Genomic DNA, 15,197 nt, shown 5'->3' on the forward strand with positions numbered 1-15,197 from the left:
TCCATTTGTAAAGTAATAATAGTGCCTCAATGCTGCGTTGCCCTCCGAGATGTAATAACCATCCCTGTGTTAGACCACTGAGGAGGGGTTTATTAGTCACTACTCAAAGCATTGATTTTTTTTTTTTTCTCCCCTACTCTGCTGAAAGCCTACTCTCTGCCCAATGTTGCATCTGTCCTTCTGCATCTCCCTGAGGACAATAGCCTCATAACACGTCTTGGATATGACCCCAGCTTTGCCCTGAATAATTAAACACACCCATATCAAACACTAATATCATGGATATCTGTGACCTGACAGTGGTGTGTGCAACTGCATGTGTGCAGATGTGCTTAGATTTGAGCTCATGTTTCCCCAGAGCTCCGCTAGCTGAACGGGCTGGCTTCTTTAAAACAAGGCTTCTATCTATCTAGCATAAGAAAGTATGTAAAGAAAGTTTTTTTGTTGGTTTTTTTAATTCTACCTTGTGGCTTTGGGAGTTCTAAACTAGTCTTCAATGTGCTCAAGCTAGTGCTCAAAAAATGTGTGTGTGATACAAAGGGCAGAGGATGCTCACACTAAATAAACCAGTGCCTTTTCCTCTTCACAGTGACAGGGTGGAAAGTACAGCTTTGAAAGATCAATGATAATAACCTCCTCAGATAATTGTTGCGGAAAAACAAGTTGCACTAAAACAAGTTGCACTCATGTAAATTCTGGGTTTACATCTCAGATACTTAACTGGCCTTTTAGAGTAACTGGCTAAGCGACATTTAAAAACAGTATTTAATTGATACAGGGCAGGTCTAGATGGATAAACCCATGAAGTGCTGTAGTATGATAATGCAGCTACAACGTCCGCAGTCCCTGGGCAGGGATCCTGTAGTAGGTCATATTGCGTTATTCTCACCAGAACATCTTTACAGTTTACAAATTCCCTAAATAATGTTAAACTACCGTGATTGAAACAAGACATTAAAAGTCTTGCAGTCTTCCCTTTAAAAATTAGCGTTTAATGGGACATTTTCGGAAGAGTTGAGCTTCGTTAATGGCAAATTGAAAGTTACTGGAATTACATACAAAAATATTTGTTTTTTGTTTTTTAAATTGGAACAGCACAGGGGTAAGTATGACTACACTACTGTATTAGGCTTTTTCTTGATCTTATCTTCATGAGAAATCATGAGAAATACATTATGCTGCTTTTGCTCCCCTCAACCTTCACACGTTTGTGCTGGCTGAATTTAACTCTACCCAAGTCTGAGGTAGGGGTGTTTTTAGTCTTTAGGTTAGCCTTTGATCCCTGGGAGATATTCTGAAAAGGCACAATGACGTACCAAGAAATACAACGCAAAACAGAAGTGACATTTTAAAAAGAAATGCAAGTAAGATTATATTTCAGCAGAATCATGTAAACATGTAACATGTAAATGCACTCAGTACAGTTCAGATCAACTGAGTAAGAATAAGACTCATGGTTTTGCCACAGTGTAGGTTCTTCTTATCAAAATTATTTAGCATTATAAAAGTCTTCCGGACCTCAGACAATTCAAATACTGTGAAATATGCACGTAACAAATGTACAGAATATGAGGATTAAATACAATATATGAGTTTCTCTCTACAGCTATAGACCCTCTATCGAGCTAGTACCTACAAATAGATTGTAAATAGGTGTGTAAAGGTACGCATATTCATACCAAACCATTTAGGTACATGACTTTCATTTCGGTGCAGATTTGGAGCAAACGCAGTCTTTTACAGTTGTGAACAGCTGCCCTTCAAGTTCCCACATGAATATTTTACAGGAGGGGTTCACAGGTTTCAAATTTATCTTAAAACAACAACAACAACAACAACCAGGTTCCCATAAGAACAAAGAAAGATTGCCTGCTTGCTGTAACAATGTTTCCTGTTTATACTGGCCATAAGCAGATCTCTTCTTAAAAGCACTTTTATTGAAAGTGATGGGGACTGAGTTCTACAGTCCTTGTTCTGTGCAAAAATGTATTCAAATGTGACGAGCTAAAAAGAGGCTAGGCATAAAGAAAGTAATACAATTTGGAAATTGTAAATGAAAACACCAACTTTGAAAGATATCTACCTATTGTCACTAATTTAGAAAGCTGAAGCCTTTAATTTTCCTCAAAGAAAGTTTGTAATACTTTTTTGTGCTGGTGGCTGACTATAGATTTGGCCCAAATCACTTGCATAGAAAAAAAGAAAAAGAATTACATAGAAAAGAGAATTAAGAGATGTTCCAGGAAGCAAGTAGTAAATAAAACATGTTTTGGTGTTGATATGGGCACCAGACTGTTGTTTTGTTGTTTTAAGAAACATAATATAAAAATATGTGAATCTGTCCGGATGGACCGGAGTGCAGTAAATACAAAGCTCATTTTGACTAGCGAATGTGAAGGCCAATGCTAATGAGAAGATAGAAGACCCTCCCTTATCATTAAGGTCTCTTGCTGGGGGACACTTTGGCTTTCAGGTAAAAACAAAAAACAAAAAACAACAAACCAAGATAAGTGGATGAGACAAAAGCGGTGCGTCGACATTGTCCATTGCTGATTGCGGACCCTTATGATAATGCGCCAAATTTGGTAACTTACTTCAAACGGCACCATGAGAACATGAATATTACTGCTGCAGGGGACAAATGAACATAGTAAACACTGCTTCCTTCATCAGAGCCTTTTCTTGGTAATTCAGATTGGGCCATAGCAATACCAGTGTTTTTCAATGTTCATAATGACAGAAATTATAATGTTCATTTATGTGAAGTATTCTTTCTCATTACGTTACCAGATGTATCAAACTGTGACCTTTAAGGTATGTACTAAACCATGATTTGTGTGTACCCTTACAGCCCTAAAATAGATAAAGATAATATATCAACTTTTCAGATTATTTCAGAGTAGACAATATTTTCACCCACACCAATCACCAGCACCCTCCTCCCACTGTGTCTGGTGTGGGGTGTTGTCTCACCTCTCTGTGGTGTTAAACATGTTGGTCTTCACTTGTCTCCCGTCTTGTCTTCCTTCCACGGTTTCACGTCTTCTTCAGTATATGAGCAAATATTGCCAAAGTCCCCATTTTCTATATGTAAAGTGCAGCCTCAGCCAATCTGTAGTACCCTGTCACACGTCCAGTTAATGTCCAAATGGTGCTATCCAAGTGTGTCTACGTTTTACATTAATGTGTGTGTTTGTGTATGTGTCTTGCTCAGCTCCTGACTGCCAGCATGGAGTTGATCTCCCAAATCAGGTTGCGGAGCTGGTCCATGATTTGCTTCAGTTGGTGGTTTTTCTGTTTCAGCTTCTGCAGGAAAAATTACAAACATAAAGTAAAGGAAGAAAAACAGATTTTTTTTTAAAAAAAAAGCAAAGAAAAGGAGATCCAACACATGACAGAACATCTCAGTAAACTGTCATGCAATTAGCCTTTCAGCAGAAAAAAAATAAAATAATTCTTACTTACATTGATATATAAACATTGCACAGTCATATTCATGCACCTGGTACAGTACACTACAGAAAAGTACAATACCTGAACGAGCCACAATGGCATTTTGGTGACATGCATTATGATAAATACGGGCAGTGTATTTCCTTTGAGCCAATAGAATATACATCCACTACAGTTCCACTGTTGTAAATGCTCAGGGCAGCTCTCAATGTGCATTAGCCACAAGTGAAAATGGTGCAGAGTAAGTGGACTCATGTTAAAGTAGTCTTTGCAGAATCCTGCAGTGCCCAGATGTTTAAGGAAATTTGCCTTTTTATACTAAATACTAATTCAGATCGAAGCAAAGCATAAGGACATTTTCACCAATTAGTAAATCTGTAAAGTTAGTGCTTATATGTGAATTTGTGTAGAAAACACATCCTTGCATTCCATGTTTTGTTTTGTTTTGTTGTGATATCACCTTTGAAACACATCTGTCAGCTCTAGCATGATGGAAATTCCAGTGAGAAGCCGCAGTTAATAGCAGTGATCATGCTGAAGGTTATAAAAGACGTCAGCTCCAAAGGTAGAAAGAAATGACCACTTCTGACAAGCTGCGCCAACACAAGCTTAAAATCACTATTTAAATTACTGATCGGTCACACAGTCTCATTTTGAGTTGTTTCTACCTCGTTTCTGCATGTGCTTCTAGCTGCTATTTGGTCGTAAACTAAAAAGCAGAAGAATTCCAGCATTCCAGAATTATTTGAATTTGTTTGTTTGTTTGTAATCTTACCACATTTATAAAAAATTAAAAACGGAACAAAAAAAAAAAGAAAAAAATAATAAATTACGTATCATGGCCTTTGCCATGACACTCAAAATTGAGTTCTGTTGCATCCTCTGTCCACTGATCATCCTTGAGATGTTGCTACAACTTGATTAGAGTCCACCTGTGGGAAATTCAGTTGACTGGAGAAAATTTGGAAAAGCATACACCTGTCTATATAAGCAATTGACCGTGCATGTCAGAGCACAAACTGAGCCACGAAGTCCAAGGAATTGTCTGTAGACCTCAGAGACAGGATTGTGTAGAGGCACAGAATAATTTCTGCAGCATTCTCCACCAGACTCTTCCTAGAGCGGGATGGCCGGTTAAACTGGGTGATTGAGAGAGAAGGCTCACAGTCAGGAAAGTGACCAAAAGCCCGATTGTCACCATGAGAAACAAAATTCTCTGATCTGATGAAACAAAGATTGAACTCTTTGGCCTTAATGCCAAGTGTCATGTTTGGAGGAACCCAGGCACCGCTCACCGCCTGGCCAATACCATCCCTACAGTAAAGCTTGGTGGTGGCAGCATCATGCTGTTTTTCAGCAGCAGGCACTGGGAGACTAGTCTAATGTACAGAGACATCCTTGATGAAAACCTGTTCCAGAGTCCTCTGGACATAAGACTGGGGCGACGGTTCATCTTTCAACAGGACAACGACCCTAAGCACACAGCCAGAATGGCTTTGCACCGAGTAGGGAAAGTTTTTCCATGTGCCTGTTGACCTCTTCCTACATACTAAGAGCTTCGGGTGACTTCATCAATCCTAGCCTCCACTAATCACCAAGCTAACATCTGGTCTGCTTCAGGGGTAGCAGTACCGGTAAATCACAGAGGAGCACACAGCCCAATCTCCCAGTCAGTCACTGAGCTTTGTCCACCGATTGCCTCTGAATGTGCTACCAAGATCTCCAAGTCAACAGCTGCCATGGACTGAAGTACCTCATTGCCCAAGCTTTATACATAACAAATAATGGCTCCCGAGCTGCTGCTGCTGCTGCTGCAGAAGAGTGAGAATAAAAGCATGTGCAGCTGCCAAATGCTTGCTGCCTTTGAACAAGAAACTTGGGCAAAACATCTACATCTACCAATTTAGTAACAGCAGTACATCACAGCTATTTGCTTAGCTGCTGTTCTTCTCATAGAGTGAGTGAGTGAGAGAGTGAGAGTTAGAGAGTGAGAGAGAGAGAGAGAGAGAGAGAGCTCCCCTCACTCAGGAGACACTTGTACAGTATCTGCAGTGCAGTGAAATCTATTAAGATTAAATCCATCTCACTTTCACGGTAACACTCCTTTAGCCATGACTAATTACCAGCCATTTTTGCAGCGCAGATAACACCTTGAGCAATCGATTTCACACAGCTCTTTTAATATCAACTGTTTAGCTGATTGTCCTTGAAGATATTCCAGAGTGGAACATTTGGATACCTTCCACTCTCTCTCTTGGGGGCTTTCACTGCCTCTCAAACTCTCTAACTCGCTCTCTTTCTCCCTTTTTTAATGTCTTTTTTCGACTTTGACTTTGATACTGTGTGTGCGCGTGGAATATACCTCATTACTCCGACAGGCAAGTCTTGAAATAACTGAGTCATTTACCTGTATTAATGAGATGATAACCATGCACCTTTGTAATTTCAGCCAAACAATTTTAAAGCAAAGAATACAACACCAGCCCTGCTTCCTAGTTTTTCAGTGTGGAAACAAGACAATGGCAGCAGGGCTTTCACAGTACAGTTGTACTGGCTGGTCTATCTTGATATATGAATAACAAGACTGCTATTATCACAGAATTACTCTGTAACCTCAGGGCAATATAATTGTATTCATAATTAGTGTAATCCTCCACACCTATAATATGATATTTAGAAAAAAAAAATAGAGCATATCATGGAGAACAAAGCAGAGGAAAAGAGCTCCGAGGAGTTCTTTTTGTCTGAATTGTCACACACACACACACACACACACACCTCTTCAGTAATCAAATTGATGAGCCCCATCACTTATTGGCCTGCCACATAATGCCCAGGCCATACAATAATGTTTTGATGCTTTTCCAATCAGCAGTAGCCCTTTTCTGATTCTCCAAGATCTTGTCAGCCAAGGTAAGCTGACTACTCAGCCAATGACTCATGAAAGTAAACAACGAAGCCCTGTCAGACCTCTTGTCTCCAAAGACCTACTGTTGACTGCCTACCTGCTTCATATAACCTGGAAATGCTGGCTGAAGTCAAAGCATTGGTTGGAGAGGAACGTGGGAAAGGTCTGTGTGTGAACTTGTGTGCACGAGCATAAGGGTATGGCTGCAGGAAAATGTGTGTGTGTTTTTGTAGCTAAGTGTGTATCAGTCTCTGCTAGTGATCCACTGGTTCAATGCACTGGATAATTATCAGCACCGATACTGAGCTTATTAGTTTGAACAGGTGCCTGCCGTGATTGATCGACACTGCCGTCTTCTGTTGTGCCAGGTTTAGTTTGCTAAAATAAGCCAAATGCCATTGCAGATAAGGGCTGCAACTGATGACAATATTCATCATCAATTGATTTTCTGATTACATTTACAAATAATACTAATACACTTCTTGCTTGTGCATTACAGCAAATGCATTTTATTGTGAAAGCAGTGGTAGACCGACATTTACTGGGAAACTGGTTGCAAATTGTAGTTAACTAGGACTTGCTTCACAATTTTTCACAACTAGATTTATACATTTCCATTTGATCACATGAGAAAAGGCCTGTGCATTTACCAGAATCAATGTCTACATTGGCTTGAATATCTAACGAGATGCAGAGAAAAAGGTCAAGTAAATTACCAGTGTCCAGCTGCAGGAACCCCTTACATGCCCTGACAGCACACAGCCTTGGTGAAAGCAAATCAAGTCTTGTAAACAAAAGTCACATGGACTCATGAGAAGTTTGATTCTTGGACAGAGGTTTGGCAACGTATCATCTCAGTGGGGGTAGAGTCAAAACAAAACCAGATTTCAGTCCCTGTAAAGATGTGAGATCATTTTCAAGGAGAAAATAATTGTCAGATTATGTAATAAAAATATTCTCTAGCAGCTGCCCTAATGGTAAACAGCATGAATGTGGTTTATATTGTAGAACAGATTTCATACAATATTAATTCAATAGGAAATTGGCAGTAATTGTGACTACTAATTAATATTCATGCTCTAGCTTTGTTAATGTGCAGACTTTTTCTGTGATTTATATAATATGAATTTAAATATCTCTGCATTTAAAAATGTCACCTTTGAACCATTGAAACTGATTACTGATGATGAAATTAGGTGCAGGGAGCCAGCAAAAATTTCTGAGGAAGCTTTCACTTTATCTAAATGGACACTTTTACATCTTAGATTGTAATCCGCCGTTCATTAAACAACATCATAAATTATCTGAGTCAGGCTAAGGAAAACATGTTATTGCTATTGCTCATTAGTACCATTAGCAGTTAGCCTTGACACTATCTGATGGCTCGTTCACCAACAACATTAAAACATCCATATTAGTTTGGATCTCAGATTATAAAAATGTGCGGTCTGTGTCTGAGAAATAATTAAACATATAAGTGAAGGACAGGGGCTCTATCATTAGTGGAAATCTTAAAAAAAGACCAGTTGGAAAACTTAAAGAGATTTTTGCTAGTAGGCCACATCACTGCTTAAATGAAGGCCAGTGACTCTGTGTCTTCCATCTTTCTATGGTCCTCTCTGTCCGCCTTGTACTGACTACATTCATCATGCTGCCTTTCTCCTCTACTCCTCGAAATCAGATCAAAGAGGCCGTCCTCAAATAGAAGGGTGAAAGACAGAAGTGTGTGTGGGGGGGGGGATGCTGAATTTTTTATTGAAATCAGTTTATTAAAATTCTGCTCCACTGAAACTTTGCCACAAGAGAAGATTTAAATACAATATCTCTGTATGTCATGTCAAGACAGATCCTGGGTTGGGCCACCAAAAGACATTCCCCGACCTGAAATCTACTAGTCACAAAGTAAATTCATGCATTCACATCTTGGTAGGACCACTGGAGATTGTTTTTAATTAAAACTGAACAGATTTAGGCAACCTCAACACGTTACATCTTTACAATAATTCAGTAAACACTTGGGATTAGTTACATGTAGGCCATCAAAAAACAGGGTTCCTTTAGGCTTATCAAGCTTGTTAATTTCTATATGAATTAATTCTAATGCAGAAAAAACAAATCTTGTAATTACAATATTATACGTTTTTTTTTTAGCCATTTAAACCCTTTCATCTACAGTTAAAGACGTGACCACGATGTCTTCCAAGCACATTACAAGGGTAGTGTTTTTTGATAAGGTGCTTTGAAATGGCAGTGAAACAAGTTAGATTAAGATACTCACATGTGCGCTTACACACACACACACACACACACACAGAGACAGACACACACACACACACACACACACACACACACACACACACACACACACACACACACACACGAAGAAAGACATGAGGAATGTGGCAAGTGGAGGGAAAACGTGCCTTCACTCAGGATTCCTCTGCTAATCTGCCCTGTCGCTGGTGACTCAAATCGCAGCTTTGACTCAGACGGATATGGCTGGGAATTACAAGTGTAAGTGTCTGTGAGTGAGGAGAAGAGATTAGAGAGAGGAGAGGGTGAGGAAGAGGAGAAGACGAAGAAGAGAAAGTAAAAGAGCAAGAAGAGATGAAGGGGAGATCAATGAAGAGAATAAAGAATAGGACAAAATAGGAGAAGACAAGAGGATGGAGAATGAGAGAGGAGAGCAAGAGAGGAAGTGGAGAAGAGAAAATTTGATTAAGGGTTGAAAAAGAGGAGAAGTAGGCACAGAGGGGACATAAGGAGGAGATGAGGGAAGATGAAAAGGGGAAATGAAACAGGACAAAGAGGAGATTATAGCAGAAGACACACTGTACAATATAGTCTCAAGAAAAAGTAAAAATACTCGCCGTTTTCAGCATGAACTGGTTTATGATATTTGATCTGATAATCACCATAGTCACAATAGTTCCAAGCTGATAATACAGAGTCCTAATCTTTCACGTCTTTATTGAAAACACTCATTTAACATAAAAATTAATGGTAGAAAAACTAATGGCAACACTAGGCTTCTGAGGTTATTAGATGTCAAATGGTGTCAGGTGAGTCCAAATCAATGAAACAAGAATGGAGGCCTGGTTTAGAACTAACGTGACTTAGAAAAACAGTCATAAAGTGTTGGTGTCCTATTTACAAACAATTTATATGAATCATGCCCAATAAATAAAGAGATCTCAGAAGACCTGCGAGAGAATCAAGAGTTTATTTGCAAATAGCTTAAGAGGGGTTACAGAGTAATCTCATAAATATTAAAAATACATCAATCCATATATAGCCTATAAATGGAGACAACTCGTTACTGTGGCTACTGTCCAGAGAAGTGGGCACCCAGCCAAGATCACTACAAAGGCACAATGCTCAGTGAGGTAAAAGACAACTCTAGGGTATCAGCTTAAGGCTTGAGCAGCTCTGTTCATGAGTCAAAACTATGCAAAACATTGAACAGACATGGTATCCAAAGCAGGACAACACGGAGGCCATTGGTCTCCAAAAACAACATTACAACATGACTGAAGTTTGTCGGACTACCCTCCACAACACTAGAGGAAAAAGTCTTGTGGACAGAAGAAACAAAGGCTGAATTGCGCAAGACGAACAGAGAAGTGCACACAACTTGGGACGCTTGGCGTTGTGGAAGGGAAAATGAATTTCCAAGTTTATCAAAGTATCCTACAGGATAGCGTCAAGGTGACTGTCCACAAGTTGAAGTTCAAGAGAAGCTGGGTGATGCAAGAGGACAATCTACTAAAATCGGTCTTTATTATATGATTGAGTGAATAGAGGAAGAGAGAGACTAAAGTGTGTAAGAAAGAAGAAAAAGAGCAAAGTATGTGTATAGATTTTTCATAACTTGACTGCAGCCATACATGTCCTGCGTCATCATGCCAGAGATAAAACTCCATGATCATCCACACAATCAAACCCTCTGCTCTGTTTCGAAACAGTTTAAAGTTCAGGAAGCAAAAACAGTCTGTTTCTTTTCATGTTGTCTGTAAAGGCTGGAGCAAATGCCTTTGCCTGGGCATAAACGCAAGTATATTTAAATTGAATTCTATGGTTTATACTAAATATGACAACAACTTGAAGTGGAGCCTCTGCTATGTGGAAAGGTACTTTTCCAGAAATCCCCTAAATTATGCAAAAGTGACAAATGTCCTCAAGGAAATGCAACTCCCTATTAAGCAGAATAATTAGGACAGGCCGAACTCAGGGGGGCACCATTTTTAGCAAGGAGTGTGTGCCTACAGTTAAAGACTCCATTCTTAATAAACTTCCCAGTGAATTTAATATTTCAAAGTTCAACATTCACTTTATCACATTTTGTCACCTTCTGAACATGTACTAACTCTATTCTTTTGGAATCTCTATGCACGTTGTGGCCAACAGATTTACAAACAAGGAATCAATTAAAAATAGAAAAAAACAAACAAAAACAAACAAAAAAATCATCAACAACTGTGTTTTTGAGGTTTTGTTTTGATGATTACGTTTCAACACCAACTGTTGTAAGTAACTAATTACATTTACAAGTACTCAAGTATAAATTTGACGTACAGGCACTTTATTTCAGTATTTTATCTTACTTCTTCTACAGTACAATTCAGAGGGAGACATTGAACTCAATTCTGTTACCATTTTACTGACTACATTTTGTGCAACATTGCAACATAAAATGGTTAAAATGTGCTTCATCTTTTTAATCAAAGGATAACTTTGGCCATGTTTTAAATTAGTCCCATTTCCAACAGTTCCCATACAGACAGTAAAGTTTGACAGCAATTTGCCTCTACTCACATTTAGTGTCCATCGGTCTGCAACTTGGATTCATTCGTCTGTGCAGCAGACCTCTGTCGTTGTCCAAAAACTATTAAAAACACATCAGCCAGACCCACTGCTCCACTGGGTGACATGTTTCATCATTCCAAAATGCATGTTAGATAAATGTTTAACAAATGTTGCCCCAGATGCTTCAATTCACTATAATTTTGTACAGAGGTCTGAAATACACCGGCCAACCCTGCATGTGCAATATACCCCAGAGTAATAGTGATTCAGGTTCAGACTGATGCCCAGATAAATAAGTTTCTTGGTGGAACACTTTGTAGACCTTTGTAGAATTTATACTACTAGAATTTGAAAATTAGTACCACTTGTAGTGAAGTACTTCTTTGAGCAACAATTTGCACTCTCATTTAAGTATTTAGTTGGTGTATGTTGACATTGTACCTTGATCAATACTGACAGCAAATATCCAATGATTTTAGCTGGCTAAGGTATAAAACATCAAAATTTATCTGCTTATGCTACATATTATCTGCTGCAGTTAAATTACTAATAATTAGACTTTGAACATGGTCAAGTTAATCATGAATATTTCCAAAACAGCACTCGACACTGTGTGAGTGCATGGGCACTAAAAGCGTTCCTCCAAAGCGAAATGTCACTTGAAGAAAAACACATTGGCTACTCTCAGGAAACATGTAAAAAGCACAAGTGAGTTGGGAGTAAGTAAGCAGCTTACTGCTCTGTGGCCTGCCTGGGGAACCCTGTGACACTAAGTGGGCCACAGTTAACCATCTGACAGTATACCCACGAGATTCTGGGCCAAGCCGCTTTAATTTCCCTGACATCCGTTTAAAAAAAAAAAAAAAAAGCTTTAATTGACTTTATAAACTTCATGGCTTTTTCTCAACAGGAAGGTTTAAGTGCCAGTGTGTTTTGTGTTTGGCATGGGCTTTCCCAGGGGAATGAAGCCCTTTAAAGGGATTCTGAAGGTAGATAAAAGCCCCCACTTCCAGTCGTGGCAGAAATACAACAGCCATGTTGTCATCCTCGCATACCTACCAGCGGGGATCTCTCAATACATCCTCAGCATTGAGGTTGAAAGCCTGCAGTGTCAGCCGACTGTTGCAGAACGTTTGCAATCGATTGAGCCTTTTAGAAGTATCTGGGGCTAGGCGCCCCCTCGCTCTCTCCTAAGCACTTGATTCTCTGCCAGGTAGCCCTATTGATTGGGCTTTCCTTTGTGATTTGGTTCCCAGTGATAATAAATGAGGGGCAAGAAGGGCGGAGTGCTATTGCTTTAAAACCAATGATGGGCAGTCATGCAAGTGACTTAACTATCAGCGAAACTGCACATCGGAGAAAATTCCAAGGAATATAGCTAAGCTTTCTGGGTGGGGGCTATGTGACATGTTAAGCCAAGGAAATATCTGTTTCGCTGCAGCAGTCAATAACTAAAGCTCAGATATGTACAATAAGCTTTTGTGCCCGACTACATGCAAGTTCATACCAAGTTCATGAGTGAAAAAGACTTTTTATTCCTAAACTCATACGCACTTTTTTAATTCAATCAGGCAAGCATGCCTCTATCATTCTGTGATTCATTTACATTTAGTCATTTGGCAACTTACGATTGTGAGACGTACACCAAACCACGTTGGGGTTCAGCATCTTGCTCGAGGACATTTTGACGTGGAGGAGACATGGAGGAGCAGGTGATGGAACCGCTAATCCCCGCGGTTGGCGCACAACCTTCTCTACAGCCATCCTACGCTACACCAACGTTACCACTAACCATGCTTATCGAATCAAATTCACCTGGATTCTTTTAGCACTTGCAATAGATCTGGATGCAACAGCCTCTGTCACTACAATTTGTCTTTCATAGTGACTTTGGAGATATCCAACCTTTCCAAGGTCTGAGAGTCTGCGCAAATGAACAGCATCTCCCTTATGACAGCAAATAATATACAGCACATCAAAACTTGAATATTTCATCTGTTCTGATATAAGTGGACCTATAATTTGGCTTGCCTCATTTGCGCAGGTTTCTACGTAAAGAAAGAAACACTGCAGAGCATTGGGGCCACCATCTCTCAAGCCAGACCCCTCACCATCTGCTGCGCCTGGGATGAGACATTGAGGGAAAATACAGAATATAGGTCAAATCTGCAGAGAAATTGCGGATACACTCCAAAATGTAGCACAGGACTGCTTGAACATAACTTCAGTTACAAAATCTGGGGACTGCCCAAGGCACAGACAGACAGATGCATGCAAAGCTAAATGAGCATGTGATCTTTAAGGCCTTTGCCCGTGTAAAAGATAGTTTGTTAAATTGTTATAAAATTTAAAAATACAGGTCATCTACAATTTCTATTTGCATATCTCCCAACGTATGTAAAATACCTGTGATATGCAAGTATTCATCATTAATATCTGGCTGTAGTTACAGGTTCAGAATAGGAGATTTGTGAGCATGTATAGGTGTGTACTTCAGGTATACTTCAGGTTCAGGTATTCTATGCACTTGCAAGTGTGTGCTTGAATGCAATTGCCTGCATGAGAGTGCTGAAAGCTTGAAGCCAGAATCTGCAGAGTGATACCCCGCCGTCTCAATCTCAGAGCAGACAGGACGTCCTTCTTTCATCTTTCTCAGATGTCTGTCAGGAGCCGAGGCCAAGCTGAACACCTCATTTCAAACTAAGTAAACATGATACTTCAAGGGTTTTTAATGGGCAGTAGAAGGTTCCCGTGAGGTTAAAAAAAAAAAAAACAAAAAAAAAGAAACCTTTGATTCCAATTTTCCTTCAGGTGCCAACAACAGTTTCTCAGACGTCAAAAGCATCTTGTGACTCAGTGCTGTGTTAAATTGGTACAATCACGCACATGCACTTAAAATTTGCTCGCCTAGGGCACCTCTCCAATGAAGTAATATCGGTTCTAATTCGGTTTATCGTTTTAAAAGTAAAGACAGTGGTAAGGGCAAAGAAAGAAAGGCAGCCAGATTTCTGAAAAGAAACAAAAAAAAGAGGTAATTCCAAAGTAAAGCCTCCAATACACTCACAGGAGTTGTTTATTGAGTGCAAGGTAGACGAGGTTGAACAGAGAACAAGCATTGTACTTGTGCTTCAGCCTCATCAAAACCCTAATAGAGTCTTCACATACACATTAGCCAGTTTCTAAAGTTCAATTGTAAACATTTCTGCCACCACCTGAGCAAGCAGCTTTCCCTTTACCAAATAAAAGTAGAATGAAAAGTGATGACAGGCTTTGAAGCAAAAAAACCATAGCGAGCTTTCAGGTGATGTAACATGCCCTTTGGCAGTCACAGTGCAGATCCTCAATCAGCTCTCGACAACAAACTCTGACTACAGCTAAATCTGGAAACAAATGCACCTTATCCGACCGTTCACATCCCTTACACTGCACACAAGAGAGGTTGCTCTTGTTTGTTGTCTGCTCTCCGCTTTCATATTAATGGCTATATTTTGCTGAGTGCTAAATCTTTAAACCACAAGATTTGAACAGACCAGCTAAACTGCTGTTTAGATGTTCCCCATGCACATACAAAGGCATATTCTAAGCTAAAGAAAATGCGATGATTCTTATTTTGATGTCATTACACACTAAAAAAAAACATCACAATGTATAGTATATTCTACTTTGTCGCTGTAAATCTTACACACTGCACCTTCAAGTCACTTGTCAAAGTGATACAATCATACAATTAAGATGTCTTGATTATTCTTGATACCTCAACTGCTGCATTTCAATGACAAGTAAATTTCATTGGAAGGCAGCTGCTCGTACACAAATCCTGAATCTTACCTTTATCTACAATGTTTGCATTTATGGTATGGATTTCTTGGTTGACTATTGAATCAGTACATCGTTCAACATTAGAACACTAGTGAACAAAGTATCATGAGTAGCAAAGTTGATTGACAGGGCAACTTACCCTGCTATGGCTTAGAATCTAAGCCATAGCATGGTAAATGCTTTTTTTTGCTTACATGCTGACATTTTAACA

The 15,197-nt window shown here is 39.4% G+C and overlaps 1 protein-coding gene across 1 annotated transcript in view; it reads right to left on the reverse strand.

Moving 5' to 3' along the window:
* Nucleotides 1-1,359: 1,359 nt before the first annotated feature.
* med30 (mediator complex subunit 30) overlaps nt 1,360-15,197 on the reverse strand; it is a 36,108-nt gene continuing 22,270 nt past the window's right edge. The window contains exon 5 of the mRNA XM_067496564.1: nt 1,360-3,306. Within this exon, the coding sequence (XP_067352665.1) occupies nt 3,211-3,306 (96 nt within the window). The 3' untranslated portion in view covers nt 1,360-3,210. The remainder of the gene's footprint in view (nt 3,307-15,197) is intronic.

The sequence above is a fragment of the Channa argus genome, chromosome 1, assembly GCF_033026475.1.
Source record: "Channa argus isolate prfri chromosome 1, Channa argus male v1.0, whole genome shotgun sequence".
Lineage (NCBI taxonomy): Eukaryota > Metazoa > Chordata > Actinopteri > Anabantiformes > Channidae > Channa > Channa argus.